At 30.4% G+C, this 17,152-nt stretch overlaps 1 protein-coding gene across 1 annotated transcript in view; it reads right to left on the minus strand.

Annotated features, from left to right (window-relative positions):
• The window catches only part of LOC117171243 (transmembrane protein 114), an 88,010-nt gene that overhangs the window by 3,836 nt on the left and 67,022 nt on the right, over nucleotides 1-17,152 (minus strand). Inside the window, exons 3-5 of the mRNA XM_033358357.1 lie at nucleotides 13,346-13,592; nucleotides 1,227-1,304; nucleotides 579-716 (exon numbers count right to left, since the gene is read on the minus strand). Coding sequence (XP_033214248.1) covers nucleotides 579-716; nucleotides 1,227-1,304; nucleotides 13,346-13,592 — 463 coding nt within the window. The remainder of the gene's footprint in view (nucleotides 1-578; nucleotides 717-1,226; nucleotides 1,305-13,345; nucleotides 13,593-17,152) is intronic.

Genomic DNA, 17,152 nt, shown 5'->3' on the forward strand with positions numbered 1-17,152 from the left:
GTTATTCACAGGCAAAATTAGACAAAATATTATAATTAAAATAATATTATATTTTAAGACAAATCAATATCAATGCAACAAGAGACGTTAAAATCAAGACAATTAAAAAAATTAAACTTTGTATCTATACATTTTTTATGCATATTTGTTTATTTATTTTACGGTCATCTCTCGATTCACTGAAACTCGGTGACTGTAAAACATACAGGGTGGACACGCTGGGGCTTACCAAAATGTATGCAACCCGAATACACTCCCATAAGAATAGCATTAGCGTCTAAGACAGGTTGCATATTTTTTAGTAAGCCCTTAGCGTGTCCACCCTGTATATTTTCGCTGCACCTAGACAATTCGTTATTTTACAGCAGAAATAGACGGTTTAACAGCTCTTTTTTCTTGAATTTAAGCAGTGTGAAAATAATCGAAAATAATCGAATTTGTTTTTAGTGGACTAACAATTCTGGCTGGTACTATAAAAATCAATTATTTCTCGTTCAGCTTTTTAAAAAGTACATCTATTCTGTATCATTCCATCAATATTATCAAAAATGTCCTGATCCAAATTTTAACCAACTTACCTGTTATAAAATGGATTCCACCAGCTAGTCGTTTGAACATGTATCGTGGATTGCGGAACGTGTAGATAGAAAATCCAAAACCCATTATCATCACAAACATACTGATCACAGCGAATGAAACTTCCGTTCTCGAGTAATCTAATAAACATGAATAACACTTTCAATAATACTTAATGATTCGATAAACATTTATAACATAGTTTTTAGTACTTTACTTTAACTTAACTTTAGACAAATAAAAACATTTGATTCAATAGTCTTGAAACATTTATGTTCACAAAAATTATTGTAGTCACAATAATTGTTGGTTAAGCAGTTTGATTTTAATTTCGTTTGTAACATTTGTATCTCTGTTGAAAGTAAAATGGCATTGCTAATTAATTAGCAAGCCAGCACAGAATCAATTCCTTTAATGAACTAAAGATAGTTGGACGCCATTCAAATTTCACACACTGATCAGTAAATCAACTGCGTATCAGTTGGTGAATTGTGAATTAATGAGGCTAATAGTGGGCCTCGTTCCAAAAATTAAACGGCTGATCTGTCTTTAAAAATTAAATGTTGCAACTGCTTTTCTGGTCAAAAATCTTTAATTTTCAATATGAAAATCGAATTAATACCTTAATTTACAAATTTTGTCAAACTTACTGAGCACTGTAATATTCAGTCCTGGATCCCTTCTTATCTCGTGTTCAGTCGGAAACATATCTTGATGTTTGCACTCACCTAGAAAAAACATCTTATATTAAATATTTATTTTTAAATAGAAATAGAAACAAATTTCAGAGATATTGAAAAGAAACAAATTTTATTTATCAAATACAAACTCTAGTCTTAAATATCTCTCAAAACATTCTCTCTGAATGATTTTTAAATTTTCGAAATAGAAAATTGACAGGCTTTCCTTCAATTTAAAAATATAAATGAAAGATTGTCCCACTCATGGCAAAATTATGCTACAATTTATCTCAAGGTCATAATACTTTATTTTAGCCGAGCTCTTAAGTTGTTTTAATTTTTAGACCACTTATAATGTATAGCTACTAACTTTGACTTTGGAAGCAGAAAGTGAAGAAAAAATTTGAGCGATGTCACATTAAGAAAATTGCTGCGTTCGTCAACAATGAGCTTTCAACAATATACATAAAAATGAGACATATTTCACATTTCAAGCGACCCTTCTTACACTAAAAGAATATTGTACGACTTGTTTACGTCCTGTGATCAAACCAGAGTCAAATGGCAACCCATCGCAATATTCAAGAAAAATTTACTGCTACCACAACCCATCAAAATAATGAAAATTTATGCTGACGCATAAAAGCGATTATTTTTTGCCTTCTGTCCTTCTAGCCACGGAGAGATTGAAACGGTCTTTCATTATTCATTAGATTCTTTTCAATAAAATGGTGATATTCTAAACAAAAACTTAAATTTTTATAAGTATTATGCATTTTAAAGACATCAAGAATTCTAAAAGTATATGGGTGAAAATTAAAAATGTGACAATATCATTTCCCTAGAATATTATACGCTTGTGTTTAGAGAAATCATTTTTTTATAGACCGTGGTTACGGGTACTGGAATTTCAGTACAAATGTCCTGATATTTTTGGTGCAAGTAGAGCTAGAAATGGGGCTATTTTACAGAAGTTTCGGTACAAATAGCCAGATTTTTTCGGTGCGTGTAGACACTTCCTTTTTTATACTATAAGATTTTTTTAAACCTATTTCTTCCACAATACCCTATTTCCCAATGATTTATAGTTCACTCGGTATAAAAATAAATTCGATTAAATAAGAATAAATGTCATCCGGTAACGCGTCTCTTACCAATTTCTTCCCATTTATGACTTTATAGCTTTTAAAAAGAAAGCCTAACATCTAATGGTTAAAGCAATCTATTTTTCGTACTTAATTTCATAATAACAAAATAAAGCTGTTTTCTCATTTCTACTTATTGTTTCAGAATTATAAAATCTTTTTTAATGTCCTCGGATTTTCATATCATCCGAAACAAGACAGCTTTTTATTAATGTTGTGGTTTACGAGTTTAATTTCTAAATTTAAATTAATTAATAATAATAATTAAAGATTATTGAACATACAGCCAGATGTGAACATAATCGATATTCCTGTTATTTTATATTTAAAAATAATTTAAAATAAACTTAAGATTAAGTTTCTTATCAATTATATTGTAAATAAAAACAGAAACAAACATAAAATTACCTAGATATGACGTCTATAAGCAGATTTAATTATTATTTTAACATTAAAAAACATTTAAAAGACTTAAAATTTAATATTTATCATTAGTTTTGAGAAATTGAAATATTAAATAAAAAAACTACTTTTTCGTTTTGATTATTATTATTTATACACACTTATTATATTTAGTTTGAATAGAGAAAAAAGGTTATATGTTGTTCTGGAATTTTTTGGTAAAAAAGGGATCATTTTTGCACGGGGCTGTCCCGGTATATATCATCAGTCACGGACGCATTTTTATAATGCAATCAAGTGATCTGATGAAAGCAGTCTGCCCAGACATATTGGATAAAGCGTGGTTTTACCCCATCATTGACGGACTGGGTTGCAGTCAAGTACACGATTTGGGGGACCTACAGCTTAAGGTGGGTTCCGAACCACCAGAATCTCGGTAAAGGTACATTGAAAAATTTCCAGGGGTACCAGCTCAGGGATCGAACCCCGGACCTCTGAGGTGAAATCCGAGGGTACTTTTGGTACTTATAAGTACCTTCGGTCGTTATATAAAGTGTAGAGAGTTTGTAACATTTTCATAGTTGACATATTATTCAACTTTCGCGTAACCTATAATCATTATTTTAAAGTATATTACGTTCTAATTTACATTTTTTCAATTAATTTTTTAACAATTACACGTATTAAGACTTTGCAAATTGCTTAAAACGCCACTCATAAGAATTATTGAGGCTTAGAAATAGGAAAAATTCTTAATATTTATTAGGATAAACTGAATCAAATAATTTTTTCAAAAAGATGAATATTTTTTCTCAAATTATATATGATGCAATTTCAAAAATAAAATCAGGAGTATTTATCCATGCAAAAAATCATAATTTTGTTTATAGAGTTGACGATACACGCACACAGAAAAGAGAAATGTAATATTTACTTATCAAAAAATGTAGAAGGTTTCTTGTAAACGTAACAGTATAAACTACTTTCAATAAGGGGGTGGAAATGTCAAAATCACTTAGCATTTCGTAAATGTGACAATGAAATGAAGGTTAATTCAACAGTTATCATTTAGTCAAATAAGCCTCTATTCCCTAGTGTTACATACTGTAAGATATGTAAAATCCACTGAACCGACGCGTCGGTTAAAGAGTGGTGCAGTGGACATTACCGATCCGATTGGTTTGCGGAGCTCGCTCCTAGTCATAACAACGCAAACTATCCACGCGAACCATCGGATGAATCACGGCGCATTCGGCAATGGATGGATTGTTTCACCTAAGAAACATTCCTTTTTAACATTTCTGCGTGGCAGTCGTTACATCACTCCATATTCCCACTTAGCAAGGAAAAGGATTTATAAAAAATAACACAATTTTGGATAGCATAACTTATTCACAGACCGCGTACACTTGCAATTTTATTGTAGCAAGACGTGTTTGTGCTCCGTGACTGTTTCAGCTGACTTATGTGGATATGAGGTAAATGAGTGAGCCTTTGTTTATTTGGTGCGATGGCTGTATTCAGAAGTCTTTCCCGTGGTTGCCACCCCTCACTTACAAATGCATTTCGAGATTATTTTACAGATCGCAATTCGTGTAATAGTTCAGTGGTTAAGATTATTGACTTGCGTACTTAGGTTTGTGCATTCGAATCCCCCCATTGCATGCGAAATTTTAATTGTATCATAAGCGTTGTAAATCACAAATACCTATTAATCATAAGTATATCCGAATATGATTATTCAAAAAATAAGAACAGAAAATGTATATGTCATATATCAGAATCAAAGATAAGAGGTCAATGATCTGACATTAGAGGTTAATGAAAAAAGACCATAGCTCAAGATTGAGAGGTGAAGTGTCAAATTCCAATCGTTAAAAATAATAGGTCAAATCAGACATGCAAAAATTTCAAAGGTCAAAGATCAGAGGTCAAAAGTGAAGGGTCCAGACTAGGTCGACTCCCATGGGCGGGTGTGATCACATATACTTTTGTAATTATCCACCTCCTCGTACATGGCTCTACTGTACGGGCATAAGTGGGAGTAGTATTTTCTGAAAATATCTTAGGGCCGCCATTCTTGTGTTTGTTGAGGTTATGGTTTCGTCAACAAACTTCAAATTTTGCCAAGTTCAAAAAAGTTGTGTCTCGCCGTATGAAGTGAAATCAGTGAACTAAGGTCATTGAAAAATAAACAAAGTTAAAGTAAACTGAAATGTTTGTGCTGTGCCAGGATGTCACTGATTTCCCTTCTCTATTATAATGCGATTAAATAAAATGTTGAAAAAAGGTTACATTTCATGTGTCATGTAATTCTTCATTTATTGGAGAATTATTGCAAACTTGTACAAATTTATGCCGAAAAATGGTACAAGAAACAGTATTTACACATTTTTCGTCTTAAATTTGTGTAATTTTGAATTAATTCGTTTATTTTCTTTAGTTTTAATTCATGCAACACATTCCAATAATATACACATTTACGTGCACGAACACATGGATACGCTTTAGTTTTCCACCTCCTTGTAGATTGCGCTAGTGTCGCTATAAGTGGTCAAACGCGCCCATCGTAGTCGACCCAGCCTGGAAGGGTCCTAGGTGAGAGGTGAAAGGTTAGTTCTCGAAAATATTGTCCTCGCTTTTCCACAATGCCGATTGGGTCATTCGAAAAGCTCGATGAAAGGAATGTTGCCAAATTCACACAGACAATTAGAAATTTATTTTCGTTGAAGGGTTAAGCTAATTGTGCCGAAGTCGGACTCTACTTAGTTATATCACGGGCAGAGAGCCCCCTGTAGAGCTCGCCTGGCACTCAAGCTATAAAGCCTATTACTTCCTCACTGACGAATTGTCTTAAATTTTCAAAATATGTAGAAATATTGTTTTCTGACTATGCATATCCTTTTTCAGCTTAATCGTCTGTATTAAAAGTCAAATATCATCAATTATGTTCAGTACTTTTTGCATGGGTCTCCCATATCTAACATGGACAATCGCCATATTATAAAGTTTATAGTATGAAAACAAAACTTACATTGAGCTAAAAAACTATAGATATATAAAAAAATATCGTGTGGATTTTATTTTAAAAAATCAAAACTATTGTCCGTTTTATATAAAAGCTATAATTTTAAATAGAGTAATATTTCTGTTCTCGAGTGACATGGTAGGCAGTGACAATTTGGCACCACTGTTAATGAACATATCACAGATGAGTGGAATGTATTTTTCATGTAGGTACTTGTGTTGTTACAGAGCACTCATTGGATACAATATGCAAAATGGAATTCAACACTAATCTAGTTTCTTTTCTTATATCCTTCAGTGAAATTATGTCAACACATTTTTCTCCGAGAATAAAATTGCAATATTGCCACTATCGTTGCCTTACGAACTGTCACTGGGAATGTGTGTATTCATATATAAAATATTTCTATAAAATCTAGAAACCCAATCAAAGATTTTCAACAAAGCCCATTGGGTAAAAATCTATGAAAATTCCAAGAACGTCATTGGGACGTTCCTAGGACGTCCTATGTCAGCCCAATCAACATCTTTAATACGTCCAATGTCCTAAAGATGGCCTAAAGGCGTCTTAAAGACATGAACGTTCTCGGGACATTTTTCGTACCGACATTATACGTTTTTAGAGCACCCCAGGATGTCCAAAAGACATGTTATGAACGACGTTTTAGGGATATCCCAAAGATGTGTCTAGCATATCCATAACTTTGTTAGCCCCCTGGGTGGTTAGAAGAGAACGTGTTCGACAGCATTAAATTTTGCATTTGACAGGAAGAGAAATAAATTTATTATCAAATATCAATCCAAATTTATTTCATTTTTCCTTAAGGTCAAAAATCGAAATTTGTTAAAAGCAATGCAAAAATTAACAAAAATGATTAAAAAGTTCAAATTTGTCACTAAACATTAATTCAAAATTCGACGTTTTTTACTTTTTGATACTGTGATGTGAGAAACTTTACTCAAAAATCCAAATTTGATAGCTTTTACATATTTTCCGACCTACATACTGCTTGAAGAGATAGTGGGACGATGGTCGTGGGGGCTAAAGCGTAGGCTTTGGACCCACTCCTTCGGCTTGCGGGTTCGATTCCCGCCTCGCACTCTGGAAGAGTCTCGGTGGCCCATGCGGTGAACACTAGCCTAGCAAGGGAGTTGTTCATCTCCGGAGAGTCGTGGGACCGATACCTCTAGAGAAAAAGGTTTTCTCTAAGTACTTAAGGCTGTTGCTCTTGGTGGTTCGGAACCCACCTTAAACTGTAGGTCCATCTTCCACCACCAAGTAAGTGTGTGGAGGGTGTGTAAAGGAATAGAGAAGGTGTAAGAAAAATGTAAACCCTTAGGGGACACATTAGAAGCTTCCATCTACTGCTTGAAGAGATAACAATCGCACAAAAATCCCTATTTTGAGTTTTCATTTGGTTACGACTAACAAGCTGAAGTTGCTTTCCGTTATTCGACAACGTTAAATAAAAATATTGAAGTATTTTGTTAATTTAATTTTCTTTACAATAAATTTCACTAACTTCAAAATAGTTTTTCGAGAAAAACGATCTTATGTCTTGGTTCATTTGTCAGACTAAACAAAATGGCCGTCAATTCTTGAAGCTGATGTCATAACGACATAACCTAAAAATCGTATCTAACCGCACGGAACTGCTAACTACACTTAACAGTTGATATTTTCTAATGTCAGATTTCGTTGATTTTTTTATTTTTCAAGCCCACTGCACGTAATTTATGGAGCCTTTAGATCAAGAACTGAGTTAACTACACTGTGAATACTATAGATTTTCCCGTAATTCTTCTTCAGAGGTATTCATCTCGAAAAATATAACAAAATTAACTTTCTGCTGTAAGTTTTATTAAAAAAACAAATAATTTTTTAATTCAAAATATTGCAGTCAAAATACAGAAAAATTGTCATGGTGCATTAATTCCATAAATCAAATTTTGGATTTTTATTCCACAATAATGCTTCTTTTGCTATGGTTGTACGTTAGGGTGGTCTAAAAATGCCTGGAATTTTTTTTTCTATGCTAGAGGGCACCGCCCCCCCCCCCTATTTTATTCCAAATACGAGAAAAGAAATTCCCTCATTTTTTATTTTCAAAAAATCACTTTTTTAGTTTTTAGAATAATTTGTTAGGGTTTGAAAAAATGTAACGAGAAAGTATGGGAGCCTGTAGTGAATTATCCAAGGAAAAAGTTTATCTATCAGAAATATGAATTTGATACCCCTGACACAACCCTACGAATACCTGAAAACTACCCTTAAAACAAAAAAATGTCAATTTTTCATGAAATCGACGTTTTGAACAATGTATTCTCGTCTTTTTGTATTTAGAATTATTAATATTGGTCTAGTGGAATATTTATTAACATTGGTTAATTATTTTTAATTATTTAAGCAAATGAAATTTGTTTGAATAATTTTTTTTCTCGAAAATTCGTTTCCCCCCTAAAAATAATTACTATTAGTCTAGTAAAATATTTATTAACATTCTTTAATTAATTGTTCATTATTTAAACAAATGGAATTTGTTTAAACAATTTTTTCGAAAATTCTTTTTTCCTGAAAAATTATTACTATTGGTCTATTGGAATATTTATTAACATTAGCTTATTAATTTCCAATTGTTTAAGCAAATAAGATTTGTTTAAATATTTTTTTAACACAAATTATTAATATTTCTTCAGTGGAATATTTATCATCATTGTTTGATTAACTTTATTTTTAAAAAATGTTTTAAATAAAAATTATTACTCAAATATAAATGTTAAATTAGTTATTATTAAATTAATTAATAATCAGTGATTAATGATTACTGATAAATATTCCACTAGACCCACAGTAATAATTTTTATTTTAAAAAAATCGAAATGAAATTATTCAAAAAAATTTCATTGGTTTGAATAATTGAAAATAAATGAACTTAGCAGAAGAGACGCTACTAGACACATGGGAAAGAAATCGGTTAAGATGGTTCGGACATGTTGAGAGAATGCCAAATGAACGACTAACGAAACAAGTGTATCAAGGCAAAGTAAATAGCAGCGTGCCCAGAGGTAGACCGCGGAAAGAATGGTTAGAATGTGTGAATGAGACCCTACTTAGAAGAGACATAAGAAGTCACAGAAACACGAGAGCCTGCATGAAAAAATACATGGACATAAAAGAAGCTAGAGAAGTATGCCAGGACAGGAAAGTATGGCGGCAAATAGTTAATAAAAAGAGTGTCAGTAGAGTGAATGACGCCTGGATACAAGACCTTGGCAACTAATGGACCCAAGTGGGGAACCTTATAAAACGACTTCGTGAGGTTCTTCGCTTGGGGTGATTGCTAGAGAGATTGATCAGCAACCTGGGTCGGAGCACTGTTGCGGAACGAACGTGTTATTTACTTAAATAGCACGAGAATTCTGGATCAATCTGAAAAATCTCTATCCCTTCCACACACTACTCCTTTCCCCTACCGAGTGAGTCAGGCCTACCCCGAAAGGGAAATGGCTTAATGGTGTAATAATAATAATAATGTTAATAAATATTCCACTTGACCAATAGGGATTATTTTTAGGGAAAATACGAATTTTCAAAAAGAAGTTATTTAAACAAATTACATTTGTTTAAACAATTACAAATTAATAAACCACTGTTATTTAATATTCCACTAGACTAATAGTAATAATTTTAAGGGGGGGGGGGGCAAATTTTAGAGAACATTTTTTTCAACAAATTTAGTTTGTTTAAATAATTAATAATTCATTGAACAATGATAATAAATATGCCATTAGACCAATAGTAATAATTTTAAATTTAAAAAAAAACGAGAATACAGTGCTCAAAAAGTCGATTTGATGAAGAATTGACGGTTTTTGTTTTAAGGGTCGTTTTCAGGTACTCGTGAGGGTGTGCTAGAGGTGTCAACCCCATATGTCTGATACACAACATTCTTCGTTGCATAATTCTCAACAGGCCCCCATACTTTCCTGTCACATTTTTTCAAATCTTAAAAAATGATTCCAAAAACTCAAAAAAGTGATTTTTCCCCTTGCATTTTACATGGGAAACTTCAACTCAAAACCGGACCTGTTAAAATCAAAAAATAAGAATGAGGGATTTTCTTTTTTCGGATTTGGAATTAAATTGGGGGGATCGTTGCCCTCTACAGAAAAAAGGCATTTTTTAACCACCCTATTGCACATACTTTTGCTATAATAAAAGGAACTTCTGTATATCATATGCAGTGATTTGAAATCATATATTTTTTATAAAAACTACAAAAAAAATTTTTTGGAATATATGAATTCAGAGTAATATTTTTGTGGTGGAAAGTTGGAGATAACAAAAATTAAGTTAAAACGGCAATTCTTTCTATATAATGACCGAACATTTTATCTTTTGTGGGTGAATGACAAAAAAAATTAATTGTCTTCTAGTTTCCGCTAATCCGAGCTTAATAGGAGATTTAGTGTGGTCCCTGAGCTTTCATTACGCCCGCAATTTCTTTTTTCACTGCAGGATCGCTCTTCCATCTCTTTTTCGTTTTACTTGATGGTCATTCCCATGTAATGCACGTGATGGAACGAGTGTAGGAGAGCACACGGGCGAGTTTGCTACGTGTGGACTTTTCTCTCTTTCTGTATGTATTTATCTCTTTCTCGTTTATTTCTGGATCGGCATTTATTTTACCCAGCCATTCTACTGGGCAAAGCATACCGACTCAGAGTCTGGTAAATTTCTAACAATTAAATGCTTTTATCATCTCTAAAAAGAATTTAACAAAAAACGTAAAACAATTAATTACTTCAAAAAACGATTTTAAAATATATTTTTTTAGAGTAACTCAGTTTTTAAATAAATAATCATGGAATGGATGAACTCAAATTGCTTTTCATTTTCTTAAAAACTTTTCTATACTTATTGGCTTTCATATTTTAACCTTATTGTTTTTACTATAATTTGCAAGTTACACGATATTAATTAATAACAGTTAATGATAATAATCCTTAAATTCATTCATTAACTTCGTCCACATTGAAGCTCATATGTTTCCACTCGCTTTGAACCTGTTTCTTGTTACACGGTCTTTTCTGTCATGTCAATGTTTCTGTTTATTCGCATACGTCAGTTTGACATCTTCTAAAATGCTCTTCAACGTATAGTACTTTCCCTTAGATGGAAATACTTTACCGTTGATATGCAAGTTATTAGCTTTTCAGTTTTGATTAAAGTTACTGCATTTTAAAAATCGCAATGTAAAATTTGAAAATTAATGATTTTCAAGAACTTACATTCCAGATTTTAATTTTAAAGTTTGAAATTGTTTATTTTTTACGCCTTTTTTTAGCATGAATTCTTTCACTTTAAAAGTTTCCAATCAGAAAGCATATAATTTTCCAAGCTTTCAGAATAAGTAAACTTTGAAGGTTGTGCATAATTAAACTTTAAAGGTTCACAATATTTTAAATTCTTAAATTTTGAACGGTGAAAATGATGCAGTAATTTTTTTGAACAGGAATTAAATTTTTAGTGAAAAAATCCTTCCAATCATTTTTAATTCCATTTGATCCTACATGATAAGATACCTAATAATATCGATAACCTTATAAGTTTCTATAATTTTAATTGAAATTTATATTTCTGAATGCTCGCAATTCTAAAAAAATGTCATTTATAATGCCTAGAAGATATATTTTTGTTTCGTTTTTCATTTTTTTGTTATAAAATTTTTTAAATAAATGTCTCTAGAACAATTAAAATTAATAAAAAAAATGATATGACAACAATTTCTCAAATTCATGTCTCAAAAATGAAAAGATTTTAGAACTCGGTATTGAAAATACAATAATTTTTGTATTTAAAGCTCTTCCAAAATTTATTTTTACGTAATATTTTTTTCATTCATAATTAATTCTAAAATCATTTATATAGTTAAATATAAAAAAAGTTCATTTTGATTTTTTTAATAATTCAATTTTATAGGTTTATAAATAAAAAACTTCATATTTTGAACGACTAAAATGATAGTAAATTTATATTTTGACATTAGTAACAATTCTTTAATACATTTTAATGTTAAACTATAATTTTTCAATGCAATAACAATTTAAAATTCTAATTTTGTTTTTAATTTGATTTTTTATTGCATTTATTATTACTAATTATTATTATATTATTATTAAAATTAGTAATTTTTATTTGATTTTTAAATCAGTTTTTTAATTCAAATTATCAGATTTTAATCTCTTATAATTTGTTTCTCAATTTTGATTATTTTTAATTAGAAATGATACAATTTCAATTCCTTTGGATTTTGAATAATCCACATTTCAAAGTTCTAATCTTAAATTATCGAATTTTGAACATTAAAAATTTTGCTGTTTTTCGAAATCTTAGTATGAAATCATTGAGTTTGGAGATTTTTCAACTAAAAATAAAAATGTTCAGTTCTCAACGCTTTTAATTTAAAATGAATTTTCAATTTTGAGAGCTTCTGATTAAAAATTTTTAAAATTCAATTATACAATTATAAATTTTTTGACTGAGCAATGATAGAAGTTCCATTTCTTTTTATTCTATTTAAAATATTGTTCTTTTTTAAATTATACCTAATCTGTTTCATTTGGAACGTTTTCAATTCAAAATCGTTGGATATATTTTGCTTAAGTTCGAACGCTTCAAGTTCGAGACAAATAATTATAGTGTGAAAACTTTTTCAAATTTAACATTGAAAAATTCAGTTAATAATTCATTTTTAAATTGTTTATATTTTTATGTTAGGAAATAAAAATCCAGAGACGGGAACGCATGATTCACGTGCGTAAATTTACAGCTAATGAATCATAATCATAAAGCGACGTTCTAAAACCAACAAAAATATCATTTTCTATATGTTTGAAATCATACAAGGAGTGTGTTATAAGAAAAATTTCATAACATTTATATTAAAACTTTGACAAATCAAATGATTTAGAATTTTTAATTCCACTCTATTCATGATAGAGTAGATAATTTAGGTTCAATCCAGGTTTGATGATTTCATACTTGAGTTTATTTGAAATTAAATTTTTAACGTTAGCATTTTTCAAATAGAACTTTTTATATTTTGCCATAAAAATGAGAAAAATCAATATATTTTACAGATTATTTAATTAAATTTGCTGCTCTTTCTGCAAATATTTGTTCCCATGAGAAACGGAAATGATTTTCAAAACTTTGTAAGTATAGTCAGGAAATTCGAATCGTTTCAACTAGAAATTCAGAAACTATTTATCTGATGACGTTCAAACAAACGATTACGTAAATGCTGTTTAAACATTCTCAATCCTCGTGAGACGAATGAGGCAATCGATGATCGATCCCATTTTCTCAGAATGTCCTTTACTTAATTTGATGTTCTAAAGAAATTGAAAACATAGAGAAAATTTCGCGACTTAAACGTTTTTTCGTCTAATAACTAAAGAAATTAAAGCACATTAAGCTTTTTTTAAAGAATATAATAGTTTTAGACTAACTCAAGGTTTCCATTAAAGCCGAGGTGCCATTGGTCGGTATTCTGTATTTAAGACATGTTCTCCAAAGGCCCACATTTTTTTTAACAAGTCGCATCAATGAATCTTTTTTGTCTTTCATTGGGACTCCGTCTGATGTAGGAGATTCAACTGTGAACCAATGATCAGTTCCGATAGCTATGGCCCAAATACAAATTGAAAGTCCAACAAGTACAGTGCAAAGAAGAAGAACACGTCTCTCAAAGACCACCTGAAATCAAATAAATTTGGTTTTATTCAACATTCAACATTCGACATAAGTTCAACATCTTAGATTGCAAAACAAAACTTCAACCATTTTTATCAATTAAAAACTAAAAGAATATTGTAATTAAATAATTAGAGATTATGAAATTAAAAGTTGAAAAATTAAAACATAGAATATTATCATAGTAATTGAATTGGATTCCCCATACTGTTCTCATTCAGTAATCAGTAGATATTTCTGTTTTAGTCAGACGAATAGGAAACAACGCAAAAGCAAGTGTGAATTGTGATACTTATTTAAAGAAAAATAAAATGTGAGAATTTAAATTGTGGTAAATAATGAAAGTGAGTGCGAATAGATTTTTCAAATCTACCAAAATTGGATACATTTTAAGCTCTCTATTCTAAATTAGAAAATGAATCGGTACCACATGTTTTGATTCCATGCCAACTTGTTTTAGTAATACATACTTTCTATCTTCCTATATGTAATGATCTCTTAATGGGATCTGTACAAATAATCAGTTTTATTTTTGATTTCTTAACTGAATTCTTTGATACAAAGCAGAAAAGAGCCAATCTAGTCTGGAAGATTTGAGAAAAATCCACATTTTACTGATCAAACTTTAAATTAGGAAGATTTTTTTAAAGAACTGATTTAATTTATTTTTTTTGTCATTCATTTATTAATTTAAAGTCAATATAATGCAAACTTTTGAAAAGTGTGAAATGCTTTTTTATAGAAGTTTTCATTTTTAACCATTTTTTACTCTTTAGGTACATTTATCATTTTTCTTGACAGTTTACGCAAAAATGAAAGATTTTGATTTTTAGACAAAAAAATCGAAATTGCTAAAACAATACTTTACCTAGAAAAGCATTTATAAAAAATGTTGTGCACATTATCAACAATCTTCTCTGAAAAAATAAAAATGTTAAAAGTGGGACTACCAAAAACATCAATTTTTAACATTTTCTGAAAAACAGCCGTCATTTTGTCATTTTCAAAAAAAAAACTTATTATCTATGGCTCATTCAGTAGATGCAGAATTTCCTCTGCGTTTACAAAAATATATATCTAAATATATGTAATCAGTAGAAAAATATAGCATTTTAAAAAACTATGGCAGTTTTCAACAGATTTTAACAATTCGAAGATTAACCCGTCTAGAAAAGAATGATTGGATCCGATTGCAGCGATTGAAAGTAATATCCAATCGTTTTCAATGGTGTTTCTTAATCGGCTCGGACCGATTCAGAACGATTGAGGTCGGCTATCGTTCTCAATCGGGACGCGAGGTGATTTTCAGGTCGGCCACGGCCATGTTGGTGGCAGCACTTTGATCACGCGGGAATTATTTGAAAATGGTTATTTACTTTTTGTTTTTAAATTACATCTCGATAAAAGAAAACTGTTTAAAGATTTCAAATAATTCCCTCGTGATCAAGCAACTATCACTAACAAATTTGCCAATAATTTTTATAGTGTTTTTTTAGTTATATTATAATCAACTATTTATTTAAATAGTGCAAAACACTTACAATGTAGAAAGCGTACAAAATTTATAGCGTATAATACTTAATGTAAATTACAGTGTAATTAGTAATCAGTCAGGATAAAGATTACTGTTGATTAAATCAGGTTTATTATTTTAAAAATACAAATGTTCTATATTTTATGGGTCCCTTTACAAAAAAATGTTTATATCTTTGTTAATATTATTATAATATACGTAATGAATTGTTTTAATGCGAAATAATATGATACATTTCAAACCCGATGCAAATTTCGTCAATATTCTTTTCATTTCGAAATAGTATATCCTAATTATTATGCATAATTATTATTTATCTACAAATATTATAATCTTTTCGCAGTTACCCTCAATTACGAAAATTTCAAAGTACACGGAGAAAAATAGATGTTAGCACAGACTATCTAGTTATTAATAGGTAATATCTTAGCGATTTAACTATGGGACAGAATGCTAGATACTGAAGTAGAGCATCCGTAGATATTAAAAAGAAGATTTTGACTGACAATATCCAAGATATTAAAGGGCAGAATCTAAGATATTCAAGAAATATTTTTTAATTGTACAAAAATTACCTGTAAATCATGCCATTTTCTATAAAATGCAAAAGAATGTTAATATCGTAGTCCTCTGTTTTTGAAATCTGAATCCTCAAGCATTCGCCTTTTTGCATAATTATGCGATTTTGGTGTGGAACAGATAACACACTGTTCAAGGCTAATGTAAAAAATTCCTGTAGCTGAATCCTCATTTTCTTGAGAAAATTATAACATGTCCAAAAAAATTTATTCCATTTTCCACCAAAACTTATAGTGCAATAGATATCCGAAAAACCACAATGCACACGATGAAAGCTCAAGATACAGACAAAGGGGTTAAAATCTTTTATCGGCACGCTACACGTCAGCGACCTTGCTTCGATAAAATTTAGCTTTTTTAATATTTTAGATATCAACTGTTAATATCACACATCTTATACTTTCAATATAAACAGACATTGCCCTTTAATATTTTGTATGTTGAATAGAATATATTATATATTATGCCGCAAGACCTATATTTTATGGTTAAATATCAAACTTTTTATATCTGCTTTTCAATATCTACTTTTCTCCGTGCACAAATTTCGTTCAAATGCGCAGGCGTGCCTACCCTATTGAGAACGATTCAAATGCTTGTGCCGATTGTAAATGATTAAAAACAATATACAATTTCTGTCCCGATTAACGCCGACTAAGAACGATTCAACCTTCAATCAATCCCAATCGGATACAATGATTTTTTTCTAGAAGGGTAGCATAAATGTCTCGTCATTCCTAAATATGCTCAAGGAAGAGTTGAAACACGGGGTATTTCAATTAGGCATTTTCACTTCAATAAACAGCTAACTTCACTTCGTAGATTGCTGAGGGGAAAACAAGGGACCAAATGTATAGGATTCAGTTCATTTTTGCCCTATTTTCCTAATATATTCGTAAGAGCTCATTTTTTCTATAAAAGTGTGTATAAAAAATAGTTTTTATTTTTTAATTTTTATTTAATGAAATAATAAAATAATAATAATGATTATTAATTTCAAAGATATTACAGAAATAAATTTTTGTTCCATGCATTTGATCCATTGTTTTCCCCTCACATTATAACAAATTGAAGTTAGTTGATGGTTGAAGTGAAAATACCTAATTATAATTCTTGCCGCTGTAAGGGTACTGTCACACCTATGTCTGCCTGCCAATTGTCAAATTTTTACAGAAAAGTCGTTTTGTCAGTCGTAGTGCTTTTTTATTTTTATGCGGTGTTGATGTCTTGTGTCGCACAATCAAAGAAAATATTTGTCTGTAAATGAAATAAATAAGTTTTACTGCTCTTGTACAATTTAAATATTGTTCTTAAGGTGAAATTTCAAATACGTACAGGAACCGTCAGCTTACAGCAAACTAATCTGCAAAATGCAATGTATATACATATATCTGGGTTTCAGGATTAGAAGAAACAAAGTTCTGATTGATAATACAAAGTAAACCAAACA

The sequence above is a fragment of the Belonocnema kinseyi genome, chromosome 4 (genome assembly GCF_010883055.1).
Source record: "Belonocnema kinseyi isolate 2016_QV_RU_SX_M_011 chromosome 4, B_treatae_v1, whole genome shotgun sequence".
NCBI lineage: Eukaryota > Metazoa > Arthropoda > Insecta > Hymenoptera > Cynipidae > Belonocnema > Belonocnema kinseyi.